Here is a 14,758-nt window from a genome sequence, read left to right as displayed (position 1 = left end):
GCCTATTAAAACTGTGGCCAGAATCTCGTCAAGTAGTGTATGTGTTACCTTGACTAACGCAGAGGCTGCAGAGAGAGAGCAGACCCAGTAAAATCAAACTGGTTCCCATCTTTTTGTTTTCGCCACAGAGGAGAATAAAATCACTGAAACTGATTATTTAAGCTAAAAACAGTGGATCCAAAGATTAAACTGATTGCATTTTGTTCCCTTCAGCCTTTGAAAATTGAATGTCGTTAAGGATAAAACATCATATCCTGGAGACCTGCAGACAGAGAGATGTGTGAATGAATCACAAAATATATGTTTTTAAGAAACTTAAGAAAATGGTAAAATTACATTTACATACCCTGATGTGTATCAGTAGTCTACTCATTGACTTGGGAACATAATTTACAAAAACTGCGACTTTCAGCTGTTGTTGGGAACCTCTAATAGACTTTCTGCAGATGATCTGAGTGTTCCAGAGGGAATATAACTAACAGAGTTATATTTCTTACATCTTCTTGGGTTAGGAGTCACAGATGCTAACAATGAAAGGTTGCCTAGCCTTGTGCCAGAAGATACAAAAATATTAATAAAAATGTCCAAAAAGCAAAACTGTCAGACATATGCAACATTTATGATTAATAATTAATACAAGCAGAAATTTTAAGTATCTTCAAATGTCATTGAATGGTTGTTTAAGAATATCTTGTTGGAGAGACACATTTTAATATCATTGCTCATCTCACTGATACTCTATCTCTCTGCAATAAGAAGTAGAGCTCAGTGAATACTAACTTTCAAAAATGAAGCAGTATGAAAACGTATTTAATTTATATTTCATGATACAACACAAAATCAAGCATCTGTGTTTTAAATGGCAAACAACTGATCATGTGAGGACCAACCAACAGTCCAGAGAGAGGCATGAAGTGCGTGTGTGTGTCTGTGTGTGTGTGTGTGTGTGTGTGTGTGCGTGTGTGTGTGTGTGTCTATACACAGTTCTTTAGAATCTGGACACAACATTATTCAATTTATTAACTTTGGGAGGAGCAGGTGCTGTGATGACACTCTTGAGATAACAGCGGCGCCTGGGACACAACTAACAAGATTAAACACCATATAGACAACACTAGATAGTTGTTATGATAGGAAGATAACAAGTCCACTGAGGAGCAGGGACAAACCTCAACCACACCTGCAATCACCTGTCAAGACTAAATTTACGTGATCAAACTATCATACTCTGTTTTTCTTTCATTCCCTTCATCATCCTTCCCTCATCCCTTCATCCCCTCTTTCCTTCCTCCCTATCTTCACCTCAACCCCTTCCCTCAATGTCCATTCATTATTTCCTCACCATTCATTTCATCAGTTTCCATTTGAACCTTTTAATCACATATTGTTGGGGCGTGGTTCTTTCTTGTGAATATCAAGTTAAATGTTACATGATTTCTCTGTGTGAACTGAATTCCTGGTTCATGAATTTGTTGATATGAATGAACAATGTACCCGAAATAAGGGTTGGAGTAGGATTCATGGAAGTAGGTGTAGAACAGGCAAAAAGGATCTGTAGTACAGGTCCTCTGACACGTGTCTGGATCATCCATCGACTCAGAGCGAAGGTCAAAACCTTGGAAACTGATTTCTTCATGAGTCACTTGAAGCCAACCTGTCAGCAGAGAGGGACTGAGTCAAACTCCCCTGCTGGCCAAAGCACACACATACTACTCTAACAAGCTCTACATAATGACCAAATGTAAGTGTCACCTATCCACAGGATTAATGATACATTTCTTCATAAATGAGTGTTAAAACGGTTCAGAGCCAGTGTCAGTGGTTTGTGATGGTCAACAAACACTGTGTGCAGTCTCAGTGTTTTGTGATACATACTGCCATTCACCTGGCAGGAGTGCACCGGTATCCTAGATGTGACTCCCACTTTGGCTCTGGTCCCCATTAAAGATGGATGTCCCTTCAAATAACATTGGAAGTTATCACTGCATGAAAAAATAATCAATAGAAATATGTCTCAGATTAGAGAAAACCAAGCAGATAAACATATTTAGCTGAATTTGCAGAGCCATAATCTCAACCCCCTATAGGACCGTATGGAAACTGTCCCAGGAAAACAAATAAGGTGATATATATATAACAATATACACAGTGACTATACACTTTCTAATGTTGAATGTATTTCTGTTTGCCACATGAGAAGTTAAAGTTTCTATCATTGCTCATCTCACTCATACTTTATCTCTCTGCAATAAGAAGAGCTCAGTGAATACTGACTTTCAAACAAATGAAGCAGGATGAAAACTTATTTAATTTAGTTTTCATGTAACAAAAAAAAAATCATCTGTGTTTTAAATTGCAAACAACTGATCATTTGAGGACCAACCAACAGCCCAGAGAGGGGCATGAAGTATGTGTGTGTGTGTGTGTGTGTCTCTATACACAGTTCTCTAGAACCCGGACACAACATTATTATATGTATTAACTTGGGGAGGTTCAGGTGCTGTGATGACACTCTTGAGATAACAGCGGCGCCTGGGACACAATATCAAAAAATAAGATTAAACACCATGTAGACAACTCTAGATAGTTGATATAATAGGAAGAAGTCTACTTAGGAGCAGGGCCAAACCTCAACCACACCTGCAATCACCTGTCAAGACTAAATTTACTTGATCAAACTATCATGCTCTATTTTTCTTTCATGGATTAAAATTTGACTTTTGTTTGAAGGCACTTTAAAAACCTGTGTAAAATGATGTTTAAGTTAATCCAATGAATAGCTTTACATAACCAGCACGTTCCTGTGCAGGGACGTGCACACACATTTTGGGGAGCAAGGGCTAAAGTGAGGAAAAAGTTACATATATTATCAAATCTCTGACTAGCTTAAGAATTTATTTTACTACACTCACATAATTGTTAAATACTCAACAGTAGTAGAATGAATAGGGATTACAAGGGGGCCTACAATCAAAATGATGGATTCTAAGGCAGGACACTCCAGACTAAACAACAGGATGTTTCTAAACAGTAAGTTAAAACGTCCTCATGTTTGGTCAAGTTTCAGCAGGACAGTCGGCCAATGTAGGAGTAACGTCCCGAGTTACAGTACGGAGTCTCTCAGCCCCACCCAGCGAGAAGAGTGCTATTTCATGATGACATCATACGCAGAGGAAGTACAAAACGCAACGTTTCAATAACATATTTCTTAGAATGGACTGAGTGAAAAAGCCCGGAGTGACTGTTTTCATACTTTGAGGGTCCTTACTGACCCCATTCAAATATCAAAAAGAAGACTATCAGAGACCCCCCCACAACTCACAAGGAAAAGGAAACACATAATAAACACTTCCACGAGTGCTGCTGCCACTCAGATGGCAGAGAGACTCTCCAGCTTTCCTTAAATATCCCTCCACATAATCACACTCATCACACTCACCTGAGAGGAGAGAGAGAGTGAGGAAGAGGAGGTGGAAACAACTAAAGCAAGTTACACGAGGACAAAATGAGCCTGAATTATTTGAACTATTAACACTGGATCCAAAGATCAAACTGATTGCATTTTGTTCTCTCCAACCTCTGAATATAATTTGTAATTTGAATGTCATTGAATAGGTGTCAGATTGAATATCAAATCCTGCAGACATGCACACAGAGAGATGTGAGACTGAATTGCAAGATAAATGCTTTTAGAAACATAAGAAAAAGCTAAAATTACATTAAAAATATTTTTTAAACTTTTGTTTATTGAACTTGCTTCTCTGATGTCTATCAGTTGTCTGTTCGTCAACTTGGGAGCAAGATTTACAAAAGCTGCATCTCCTATTTTCTTTCGGCTGTTGTTGGGAACCTAGAATAGACTTGTCTTGTTGCAGAGACACATTTCAATAACATTGCTCATCTCACTCATACTTGATCTCTCTGCAAAAAGAAGTAGAGCTCTGTGAATACTGACTCTCAAATAAATGAAGCAGGATGAAAACTTATTTCATTGTCAGTTTTATTCATGTTACAACACAAAAACAATCATCTGTGTTTTAAATGGAAAAAAACTGATCATTTGAGGACCAGCCAACAGTCCAGAGAGAGTCATGAAGTGTGGCTGTGAAGTCAGATGTGGCTTTCCAGCATGAATGAGGATAAGTGTGTGTGTGTGTGTGTGTGTGTGTGTGTGTGTGTGTGTGTGTGTGTGTGTCTACACACAGTTCTTCAGGGAGAATCCGGACGCGACATTATTCAATTTATTCACTTTGGGAGGAGCAGGTGCAGTGATGACACGCTTGAGATAACAGCGGTGCCTGGGACACAAAGTCAAAAAACAAGATTAAACACCATATAGACAACACTAGATAGTTGATATGATAGGAAGTTAACATGTCCACTGAGGAGCAGGGCCAAACCTCAACCACCAATGCAATCACCTGTCAAAATTAAATTCACTTGATCAAACGCCCTGTTCATCTTTCCTTACACACATCCCTTTATCTTCATTTCCTCATCCCTTCATCCTCTCTTTCCTTCCTCCCTCATCTCCTATCTTCACCACAACCACTTCCCTCAATGTCCATTCATTATTTCCTCAACAACTAATTTATCAATTTCCATTCAAACCTTTCATCACATTTAGTTTAGGTGTGGTCCTTTCTAGTAAAGATCAAGTTAAATGTTACATGATTTCTCTGTGTGAACTGAATTCCTGGTTCATGATTTTGTTGACATGAATGAGCACTGTACCTTAAATCAGGGTTGGAGTAGGATTCATTGAAGTAGGTGTAGAACTGGCAAAGAGGATCTATAGTACAGGTCCTCTGACACGTGTCTGGATCATCCATCGACTCAAAGCGAAGGTCAGAACCTTGGAAACTGACTCCTTGATGAGACACTTGAAGCCAACCTGTCAGCAGAGAGGGACAGAGTCAGACTCCCCCTGCTGGCCAAAGCAGAAACATACTACGCTAACAAGTATTACATAATAACCAGATGTAAGTGTCACCTACTTACACATATTGGGTGAATAATACATTTCTTCATAAACCTGTGTATAAAACAGTTCTAAGCCAGTTTATGTGGTTTGTGACAGTCAACAAACAGTGTGTCCAGTCTTAGTGTTGGTTTGTGATACATACTGTCATTCATCTGGCAGAGGTGCACCGGTATCCCAGATGTGACTCCCACTTTGGCTCTGGTCCCCATTCCAGATGGATTTTCCTTCAAGTAACATTGGAAATCACCACTGCATAAAAAATAAGTTTTGAGAGTTAAGACAAAACCAAGCAGATTAACATATTTAGCTGAATTTGCAGAACCAAATGTTCAACCCCATATATGATCGTCAAGATATTGTCCCAGGAACAACAAATAAGGTGAAATATATAAATATAGACAATATATACAGTTACTTTACACTTTCTAATGTTGAATGTATTTCTGTTTGCCACATGAGAAGTTAAAGTTTATTTAAATACTCGTTTCACACTACCTGGTATAAGAGAAATATGTACAGCTTGGTTTATCAGTGCACAGAGCCTGACAGTGTTCAGCAGAGGCGGCAGGCAGCTTGTCAATGTCGTGTCCTGGGATGTCAGTGTTTAAGAGAAGCTTTCCTTGGCAAACTGTAAAACACACAAGTATTAAAACAAGCAAACATATTGTAAAAGACCTCCCACATGATGTTGTGCTTCCACCTATCTATACCTGTTCCAAAGTATTGAGTCATTTGCAGTTCGTGGGAGAATCCAGATACTGCTCCAACCTCTCTCTTTATAACAGGAGTCCTCGGTACCGACCAGCTGTGTTTAAGGTGACATTTGTATCTGGGAAAGAACAGAGAGGTTCAAATGTAATGTTAGAACCTCCTGACGGCAGAGATCCTCCTTTCTGATTGGATAGATTTACTGAAGTCAATCATCACAAGGGAATCTACTCAGCCTGTGAAGTTGCACAATGTCTGTTGCTCTAACCCCTTACCCAAGTGTAAGAAAATAACACATTGTGTCACTCTGACATCACTGAGGTTATCTCAGCTTGTGCTTTTTCTGGACGAGAACTTTTTAACAAAAAAACCTACAACTACACGTGAATCGGCAACACGAAGGGTAAGGGCCAAGTGGTGAAATGGGATTGGGCCTGAGTCTGTTGCTTTAAACAGACAACTTGTATTTCGGCCACTAGAGGTCTCTCAATCAAAACAAAAACAAAAGATCTAGTTTGATGACTCCGTGAAGCAGCATGGGATCATGGGAGTTTTTGTCTTCACCATCATTGCCAAAGAAAATCTACCTGACGTGACTCAGACACAAATTAATGGATGAGGTCCTGTGATACATTATATCCACGTCAAGCACCAAAAAGCAAAGACTACTTGGGATCATTATGAGTGACCAATACAGACTGAGAAAGCATTTTCCTTCGTTAAACGTTGTTTGCTCTGGACATTATAGCAGGGACAGATCAAGCGGGAATGACGTCATTAGAAGGCGGCCAAACGAAACCTCCCTTTACCTTGAGTAAAATTGGGGATTTCTCTGTGAGTAAACAAGTCAAAAATAATTATTCGCAGTTAGATATATCAGTGAAGAATTGTTACGTGTTATATTATGGATTTTGATTCCTTTTAACTGTCTCTCTTGAGTCACCATACCAAAGATATGATTAATTCCTGGACTCCCCCTTTAAATGACTCAATGTTGAGTGTGTACTATTGGGTATAACAGTGGGGGATCTTTGTGGCATATCATAACCCTCTCTCACACATGCCCAAAAAGGTTTGTGTCATCCCTTTACATCCCTCCACTGAAGTTTATCTCAACCAAAAACATAATAATCTGCTTTCAAAGGAATAACTTAAATTGAATGAAACATTACGTTACCCAGTTATACCTTATTATGGTCTCTGGTGTGAAGACGCCATTTACAAAAGTAAAGAACCGACAGTGAGGGTCCTGTGTGCAGACCCTGTGACACTCTTCATCACTGGAGGTGAAAAAGAATTTGTAGTCTGCCCCCAGGAAGTCCACGTTCTGGTACAACTGAGACTGACAAGGTTGTTCTGCCCAGGTCAGAAGACAAAGAGAGTTAAGGAGAGCGTGCCCATACATCACAAATAAATAAACAATTTTTTAGAATGTTTAAAACGTTTTTGAGCTTACCCAGCTCTGAGGTGCAGTTTTTGAGAGAAAAGCCCGAAGTGACACCCTGTAGTGGACGCCGGACGTTGGGTTCTTGAGAGGGAGTGGACTTGAGGAAGCAGTAGAAGTTCCTGCATAGAGAAGCATGCATCCATTATCTACAACGTTAAGGGTTGGATGGGGTTAGCTGGAGCTGAGGCCAGGATCACAAACATGGACAATTTAATCTAACCCCAATCTGTATGTTTTTAGGACTGTGGGAGGAAGCCAGAGTACCAAGAGAATTCTTGACAGGAGAGGGGAACATCAAGGGTTGATCATGTTCCAGCTGGGGTCAGTGCCCCCCTGGCTGCCCCCCTTGATCTGACCCTGCTTTGGCTGTATTCATCATTAAAACATTACAGGGCTTCAATGGATTGTATCATGAGTTATGTGATGCATCATTGTTAGATACCTGTTATCTCTGGTCCAGTCTTGTCGAACAAAGGTAAAGAAGAGACAGGAGGGGTGCTCGGTGCACAGCTGCTGACAGTGCCTTGCATCCGGAGAGTAGAGAAAAGTTATATCTGATCCCGGGAAATCCACATTCTCCATTAACTCTTGAGCGCATTCTGAAGAAATGGGAAAGACAAACATAAACACAAAAATGTTCAGATAAACACAGATTAAACAGATTTGTCTACATATGATATGTGGTTAAAAAGGCTGTCAAAACTGTGGCCACAGTCTCGTCAAGTAGTATGTGTGTTACCTTGACTAAAGCAGAGGCTGCAGATAGAGAGCAGACCCAGTAAAATCAAACAGGTTCCCATTTCCTTGTTTTCACCACAGAGAAAAATAAGAACACTGAAACACAACTGCAGTAGAAGGAGGCGTCTCTGCAACTGCACAGAGGCCAAGGGGCCGTTGCAGCATTTATACATCCGATGTATTTGTTTAACTAAGTGTTGACACAATCGTCGGTTGGTTGACAATGACACAGCCCCCTTAATGTGCAGTAAGTGAAAATAAAAAACTCATGCACAATATTGTATCATATACCTTTGTTATTGTAATGTCCAATGTACAAGGAACGCATGATACACCACATGCTCTTCATACATGGATTTAATTTAAAAATCTGTGTAAAATAAGTTTTAAAGTAAATCCCATGCAAGGTTTCAAATAACACAGCATGTTCCTGTGTTGTGTAAACAAGCTATGTCCTCACACAGCTGTTTACTGTTTCAGAGTCCACATTGACTGCTCCGAGGCAGAGTCGCATGAAGGGTTCATGGTTTATTTTGCGTTGAGTCTGGAGTAAAAGACTGAGAGTCTCAGTGAGATGAAGCTGAGGATGAGCCTCACAAGGGCTATGATCAGTGTTTCTTTGTAGTATTCTGAAAACCAGAATGAGGTCAAACCAATATAAGCAACACTTTACTGACCTCTGATGTCAAAAATGTAAAATTCTAGGGATGACGTCCAAGTGACATGACAAATTTGTTCGCATCAAAATGGAAACTTGCCATTTGTGACCAGGTTAAATGCCTTTGGTCAAATGTACTAATAAAGTAATAGTTTAATACCATTACATAATTTATACATCATGTGTGTAATTTATATGCCACAATTGTTCTGTTTAGTATTTTCTATATATCCCATCAATCATAGCTATTTATTACTTTGTGCAGAAAGTTTAGAAAAGCATGCACAACCAAACTTGATAAACTCAAGGTCCTGGGCGGAATTGACTAAAGCCAAAAATCCTGTGCCTGAAACGTTAAATAAAAGTTCATTGGAGCATCAACTGATGTGCAGATGTTCTTGTCTTTTAGTTTTTACTCTAACATATGGGCAATTTAATCACATGAGGTCATTCATAGTCTTGTTTTTCCCTTCATGTTTATAAATTATATATGCTTCTCTTTGGTCCATGAGCAATATTTAGTTGCTCCTCTGATCACAGACCTATGAATTATATTCCTGTCAAAAACAGATTCAAAGAAGGCTCAGTCTAAACTGATATTGAAATGAATACAAGATGCACCACTGAAAGTCAGTTTTTATAGTTTTTTCTTTAACGGATGAAACATCCGTCTTTTAATTCACATACAAACGATAATAGAAAATGAACAAGCACAGTTATAGCAAATTCATTTTTCCTGTCAGCCTAAGTAGTGCAGTTGGAAGAGGGTTACATATTACACAACAAGAGCGGAGGGTGCACGTTTTGAATCTCAGACGTCTTTCAGCATGTCTTGACCCTGTGGACTCTCCAGCCAGGTGGGGGGCCAGCTGGATTTGATGCTGGGTCTCTCCTTCAGAGAGTTGTAGTACGCCGTCAGTTTGGGGTAACGCTCTTCAGTTAACCTGCAGAAAGGAGAGCAGTTACTGCACATGCATAACTTTTTGTCATGCAGCTCGACACCATTCTCTGTCGATTTGATCCACTTACCCAAAACGGAAGAGATAAGCCACGCCTGGGAAAACCGACACATCAGCCAGGGAGAAGCTCTTTCCTGCCACGAACGAGCCGGACGTCTGTAAAACAGCAGAGGAGCGGAGTCCACGTTCATGACTATTACAGTGGGATTCAGCAGTGATGTGTTTATAGCTCGACTAACTAACTTAAAACAGAGAGAAAAGGCTAGTCTGCATCTGTCCAAAGGTAACATGAACCTAGACCCTCTTAAATTCAATAACTATCTTATTTTAATTTCTTCCATCTACACAAATATCGAAATGTGAAAACAGGTTGCAGTTTTTCTTGGGGTGATGTTTTGGACTACCTATGGCTGGGTGCAGTGACTTGCTGGTTAAAGTGGTACAAAATGCAAAGTAAAAACACATGTAATTTTCACACTACAGCTCTTGTACCAAATTTAAACGTTGATAACTCTGGGGTGAAATAAGTCAATATTTTTGCCCCATTTCCACTTTAGATGCAAAGTTAAGATAATCATGTTGTATCTTTAGTTCTTCTTATAGTTAAAACACACACTATAAAAGATAATGATATATCTCAAAGGTGAAATTATTTATGGTATTAGTTTTAGCAATTGTGTGTAGTTACTTATACAGACCACAATGTGGCAGTAGAGTATAGATCAAGGTTACAGTGAAGAAAGTGAAGAGGTATAACTTAAAAAAAAAAAAAAGAGATGGGCTGTGACCCATGTTTTTTTTCTTCTTTTGCACGAGTTAGATGTGCATGTGATGAAACGCAGTCCCTCAATAAAAAGGTTATAACGCAGAAACGTGACACGTCATTACTTGTGGAGTTTACAGAAAAGTCCCCACACATGGCTCAGTTTTTATATTTAACCTAAAGTTGCACGAGTTGTATCGATCCTCTAACTCTCAACTAAAAAAGGTCAACAAGCAACCAAACACTGTATTGAACGACTGTGTAGCCTTTTTAATGCACTGAGTTTTTTTTTGTTTTTAAAAAGTTGGTGAAACCTGACGCCTCAAAGGTTTCTCAAGTTGCTCAACCTGTTGGTCGGAGATGCCAAATTGTCCATATACACAGCAGCATCAGCAAGAGAACAGTGGAGGGTGTTTTTTTAAGTATGAACAACTTGGATCTCTCTCACTCTCGCTCTCATTTACCTTCTGCAGATATTCCTCCCACAGCTTCAGCTCAGTGCTCAGATTCTCTTTGTTTCTCTTCACAGCAGAGTCGTGTCTCTCTGCCTCCGGGACCTTCCAGCTGTAGTAGATAACATCCGCTGAAAGAAAGGAAAGTCAAACAGGCATTCAGTCGTGGCAGCCGAGGACGTCTGCAAAGATACAAATGGATACAAATCTATTAAGACGCTGCACAACATGGACTCCCACTGTGGGCTGAGACGGATTGTTCTCATTTCCCTTCAGCAGCAGAGGGTGGGGTCAGTCAGGCGGTTATTATGCAACATTAGTTCCAAACTGGAGAGAGTAACAACTGCTCAAATAAAGTTTAAAGCAGCTGACTCAGGAGAGAATATGTTCAATTATTGAACAACTTGTTGATTACAATTCAGAATCTTTTTTTTTTTTTTGCACCACCCTATCCCATGACTTCAGCTGCAAGCTGCTCTGAGCATGTGATCCGTTGTGGGAATCAACATGTGACCTCTCAACATCACTACCTGATTCCTAGGGTGCACACAGCACAGAAGTATTTTGTGAATGTGATGCTCATTAGTGCACGCCACAGCATGTTTTTTAACAGCTCAGGTCTCTCGGGGTGGGAGAGGGCTGGTCGCTGCTCAGCTCCTGGAGACATCAAGTCTCTGGGGTTTAAAAGGTTGCAGATTGTTGTACGATGTTGCCAAGTGCAGGTCAAAGTCTCACAAGACAGCCCGACCGATGACAACAACAATTTAGATTATGGATTTATTGGTGGGAGAAAGCCTGGTTCTAATTTAATAAGTCACTAAATCTAAGTAGTTAAACATTTGTTTGGAGGAATGAATATCATCCAATACATTTCCAGGAGCAACAGGTTGTATGTTGCCTTGCAAGACAGTGGTCAAACACTTGCAGGGTTTAACATACCCATTTTCTGGGTGAGCGTGAGACCCTCAAACATGCGCTGGTACATCATGGCCTGCTCAGCGGGGCATTCGGGGATCAGCTTGTTGCCCTGGGACTTGAACTGGCTCTGTTGTCATGGAGAAATGAAAAAGACCAAAGGCTGTGAACAGCTGCATGGAGCTCCAGTTTCATTTTCCTGTGCAGGGTAAGGTTTCCCTCTGTCTGTAGAGATCACATGGGCAACACCTTGGAGGGATCTGGTTTCACTACAATGTAACTATAGGACAAATTCTCACCTCCAGGTACATGCAGGCGGCGTAGGACTCATTCAGAACTTTGCTGCCATGTTTGAAGGATGGAAGCTTTAAGACACAAGAGTGGAGTTAATGCATTTGTTTACTCTGCTAAAAAATGTATCCATATCGGTGTATCCCAGAAAAATGATCGCATTTGAGGAGTACACTCACCTGACCCCTGGGGTTCATGGCCATCACCTCGGCGGACTTGTGCTCCCCTTTCTCGAAGGAGAGCAATTTGCTATTGTAGCCCTGCAGGTTCTTCTCCTCCAGCACGATCATCACCCTCCAGCAGGGAGGAGAGCCGGAGCCCCACAGCAGAGTCATGTCCTTGGCCATGGTTTCAGAGAGAAGCTGCAGCACCTGTAAGGTTCTGGAGAAGAGGAGTGGTGGAGGAGGTGGAAGGTGAGGAAGGAGTGGGACAGACTCCTGCTTATATAGCAACACGCTCTCCTGCACATCTGGGTTGGTGGAAATAAGTCCCTTCCCATTTTTGCGTGATCACCAAAGATATTGACTCAAGATAGTTCACACCCTGTCCAAGTATGTTAACCCTTCCCTTAGTAACTCAGGGCAACATGATGTAATAATCAAATACACTTGTTTTTTTATCAACTGTAAAATGCATATCACACCAGATGGTTGTATTTATAAATTACCTACATATGGACGAACATTAATGATATCCTTATTAACTGGGCACTTCTCGAAACAGAGTTACAAAGTGCAAAAAAAAAGAAGCGCAGATGAAAAACATACAAATAAAAACACAGTCTTGACGGAATAAAATAATTTCAAGCATGACTAAAATGCCTCCTTGTGTGAACAGGCAGTAGCAGAGCTAATGTGTGGAGGGGGGGGACTTCTCTTGCTTTGTATTATTACTCTTTGACCACAGTGGCGAATAACCTGAAAAGAAACATGAATTAAAAGTTTCTCCATTGAAAGAAACCTATTTGAATAAATATTAGATCAATAAAAACATAAAAGCATGTAACTGACGCTTCAATGCTGAAATTATAGTGTTACAGTTCAAGCGATGCATTGAAAAGGGGTTTTAAGTCTGTAGTTCTTATTCTTAAAGCGTGTTAAGAGATCAGGCTGCAGTTATCAATATATGCACCATTAAAACTACACTATTGCATATTAGTTTTGATTTTAAACTTATTTCTTGGGTGATTTGACTTTTTGAGCATTGAGCATCTGCTGCAGCCTGAAGTTGGACACTCACAATGACTCAGCACTTTACAGTCACCCCTGCACACACACACACACACACACACACACACACACACACACACACACACACACACATACACAGCCACACACACAAAACCAGTTCTAGGCTCGGTCATCCCAACAATCAGTTATCCACTGGATGTAACAGACACCACCTGGAGCTAATTCACGGCTGACATTTTACCCTGACAGTGAATGAATAATGAAAAAGCGAGCCGCCGCTGTTCACATTGTTCACAATCTTGCTGTCAGGAGAGACGTTGAGTGTTTGATTGGTTGCCCCTGTCAACACTAACCTGTGAGTGGAGATGAACAGCAATCCTGTCATGCACACACACAGATGTCACTTCACTGCTGTTTTTCGTCTGCAGGTGCAATCAAAAACAACCTGCAGATACATGAAACATATGAATTTGCTGAGAATCGGTATTCAAAAGGAAATCTTCATCAGATCTTCAATCTTCAGCATCAGTCTCTTCACCAGTGTCATTCTGTTTGACAAGCATGACACAGCTGTTTTCTCTTGACAAAGCTAATTGGTTGATGTAAAAACTACAGTGCACTGTACTAACACTTCACCAGTGTCATTCTGCATGACATGCATGACACAGCCGTTTTCTCTTGTCAAAGCTTATCGGTGGATGAAAAAACTACACTGCACTGTACTAATGTTTTTATTTAAAATGTTGTCATGGCCCCATTTTCTCAAGTTTTCACCCCTGTCTTTATTTGCTTGTTTGTTGTTTTGTTTGTTTGCAATAAATCCAATGCATAGAAACTGACTTTCTATGTCAAAAAGATAAATGTTTTCATGGATTTGACAGTAAACAGTATATTTATTCTGTTAGTATTGCCTGCCTGTGAACTTCTCATTTGCCACTATGCGTATTGCTCCTGTCAGACGGCATGTTGGTTAGATGGAACAGCCCCGTGAAATTGTCAGCCTATGAGGGAAAAAACGGGGGGGGGAGCCCCATGCGAGTCCACGGTGCCAAGAAGTAACCATGAGCTCAGAGACGGATCCAAAACTTTCAACAGGTCGGATTCAAAGGCCAAGATGCCAACTAGACTTCTAGTGCTGCTCTCTGTTTAAGAACTGTAAAGTCTGCTTTGACAGGGCCTGAACCCAAGCTCATATTAAAAGTATGAACTCTATATACTGATGCCCAGTCATGATGGCCCATGTCATTTCAGGTAAGAAAACTGGTTCAGGCACTGCCGGTCACATAATAGAATGAATAGACTCCGACTACCTTTTATCTGATTGTGGCGTCGCACAATGGCCTGAATAGAATAATGAGTTTCAGCAACCATCTGTTAGCCTCTTATACATCAGGTCATATAATCACATACTCTTATAACTGTAGATCAGATATACTGGATGACAATGTAGTGTGTTTAATGGAGGAAATGGGTGGAGATCAGACGTGTTCTCTGATAGAGGTGATCCACTTTCAACGCAAAGGCTAAAACCATAGGTTGTATAGAACGATGAATATGCCCCAACGATACCCTCCTGGGGGTTTCAGTACAGGTCATAAATCCCAGCTCCTCCATGTTAGGGGATGGGACATACTTTATATACAGTAAAAACTC

The 14,758-nt window shown here is 40.4% G+C and overlaps 2 protein-coding genes across 2 annotated transcripts; both read right to left on the bottom strand.

Moving 5' to 3' along the window:
* Positions 1 to 3,983: 3,983 nt before the first annotated feature.
* Positions 3,984 to 8,065, bottom strand: LOC133025704 (coagulation factor XI-like). The gene is made up of 9 exons (XM_061092435.1): positions 7,879 to 8,065; positions 7,582 to 7,738; positions 7,149 to 7,258; positions 6,880 to 7,048; positions 5,695 to 5,813; positions 5,480 to 5,612; positions 5,127 to 5,233; positions 4,735 to 4,894; positions 3,984 to 4,298 (listed from the first exon to the last, which is right to left on the bottom strand). The coding sequence occupies exons 1-9, from the start codon at positions 8,048 to 8,050 to the stop codon at positions 4,196 to 4,198; spliced, it is 1,230 nt and encodes a 409-aa protein (XP_060948418.1). The 5' UTR covers positions 8,051 to 8,065; the 3' UTR covers positions 3,984 to 4,195.
* A 1,094-nt stretch (positions 8,066 to 9,159) lies between these two features.
* On the bottom strand, positions 9,160 to 12,340 carry LOC133025705 (glutathione S-transferase A). The gene is made up of 6 exons (XM_061092436.1): positions 12,095 to 12,340; positions 11,924 to 11,989; positions 11,649 to 11,754; positions 10,722 to 10,840; positions 9,565 to 9,650; positions 9,160 to 9,479 (listed from the first exon to the last, which is right to left on the bottom strand). The coding sequence occupies exons 1-6, from the start codon at positions 12,260 to 12,262 to the stop codon at positions 9,347 to 9,349; spliced, it is 678 nt and encodes a 225-aa protein (XP_060948419.1). The 5' UTR covers positions 12,263 to 12,340; the 3' UTR covers positions 9,160 to 9,346.
* Between the last annotated feature and the right edge of the window lie 2,418 nt (positions 12,341 to 14,758).

Source organism: Limanda limanda, chromosome 19 (assembly GCF_963576545.1).
Source record: "Limanda limanda chromosome 19, fLimLim1.1, whole genome shotgun sequence".
NCBI classification, from domain to species: domain Eukaryota; kingdom Metazoa; phylum Chordata; class Actinopteri; order Pleuronectiformes; family Pleuronectidae; genus Limanda; species Limanda limanda.
This window is presented reverse-complemented; position numbering and strand designations above follow the sequence as displayed.

What these genes read in the sequence shown, in the direction of transcription:
- LOC133025704 (XM_061092435.1), bottom strand. Translation starts at nt 8,050, where the DNA reads ATGTATAAATGCTGCAACGGCCCCTTGGCCTCTGTGCAGTTGCAGAGA. An exon ending in ACATATTTCTCTTATACCAG is followed by an intron (nt 5,234 to 5,479) that starts GTAGTGTGAAAC and finishes TTTTTTATGCAG; the next exon opens with TGGTGATTTCCAATGTTACT. An exon ending in TACTCCAACCCTGATTTAAG is followed by an intron (nt 4,299 to 4,734) that starts GTACAGTGCTCA and finishes TTTGTGTCCCAG; the next exon opens with GCACCGCTGTTATCTCAAGC.
- LOC133025705 (XM_061092436.1), bottom strand. Translation starts at nt 12,262, where the DNA reads ATGGCCAAGGACATGACTCTGCTGTGGGGCTCCGGCTCTCCTCCCTGC. An exon ending in CCGCCTGCATGTACCTGGAG is followed by an intron (nt 11,755 to 11,923) that starts GTGAGAATTTGT and finishes CCATGACAACAG; the next exon opens with AGCCAGTTCAAGTCCCAGGG. An exon ending in CACGCTCACCCAGAAAATGG is followed by an intron (nt 10,841 to 11,648) that starts GTATGTTAAACC and finishes CCTTTCTTTCAG; the next exon opens with CGGATGTTATCTACTACAGC.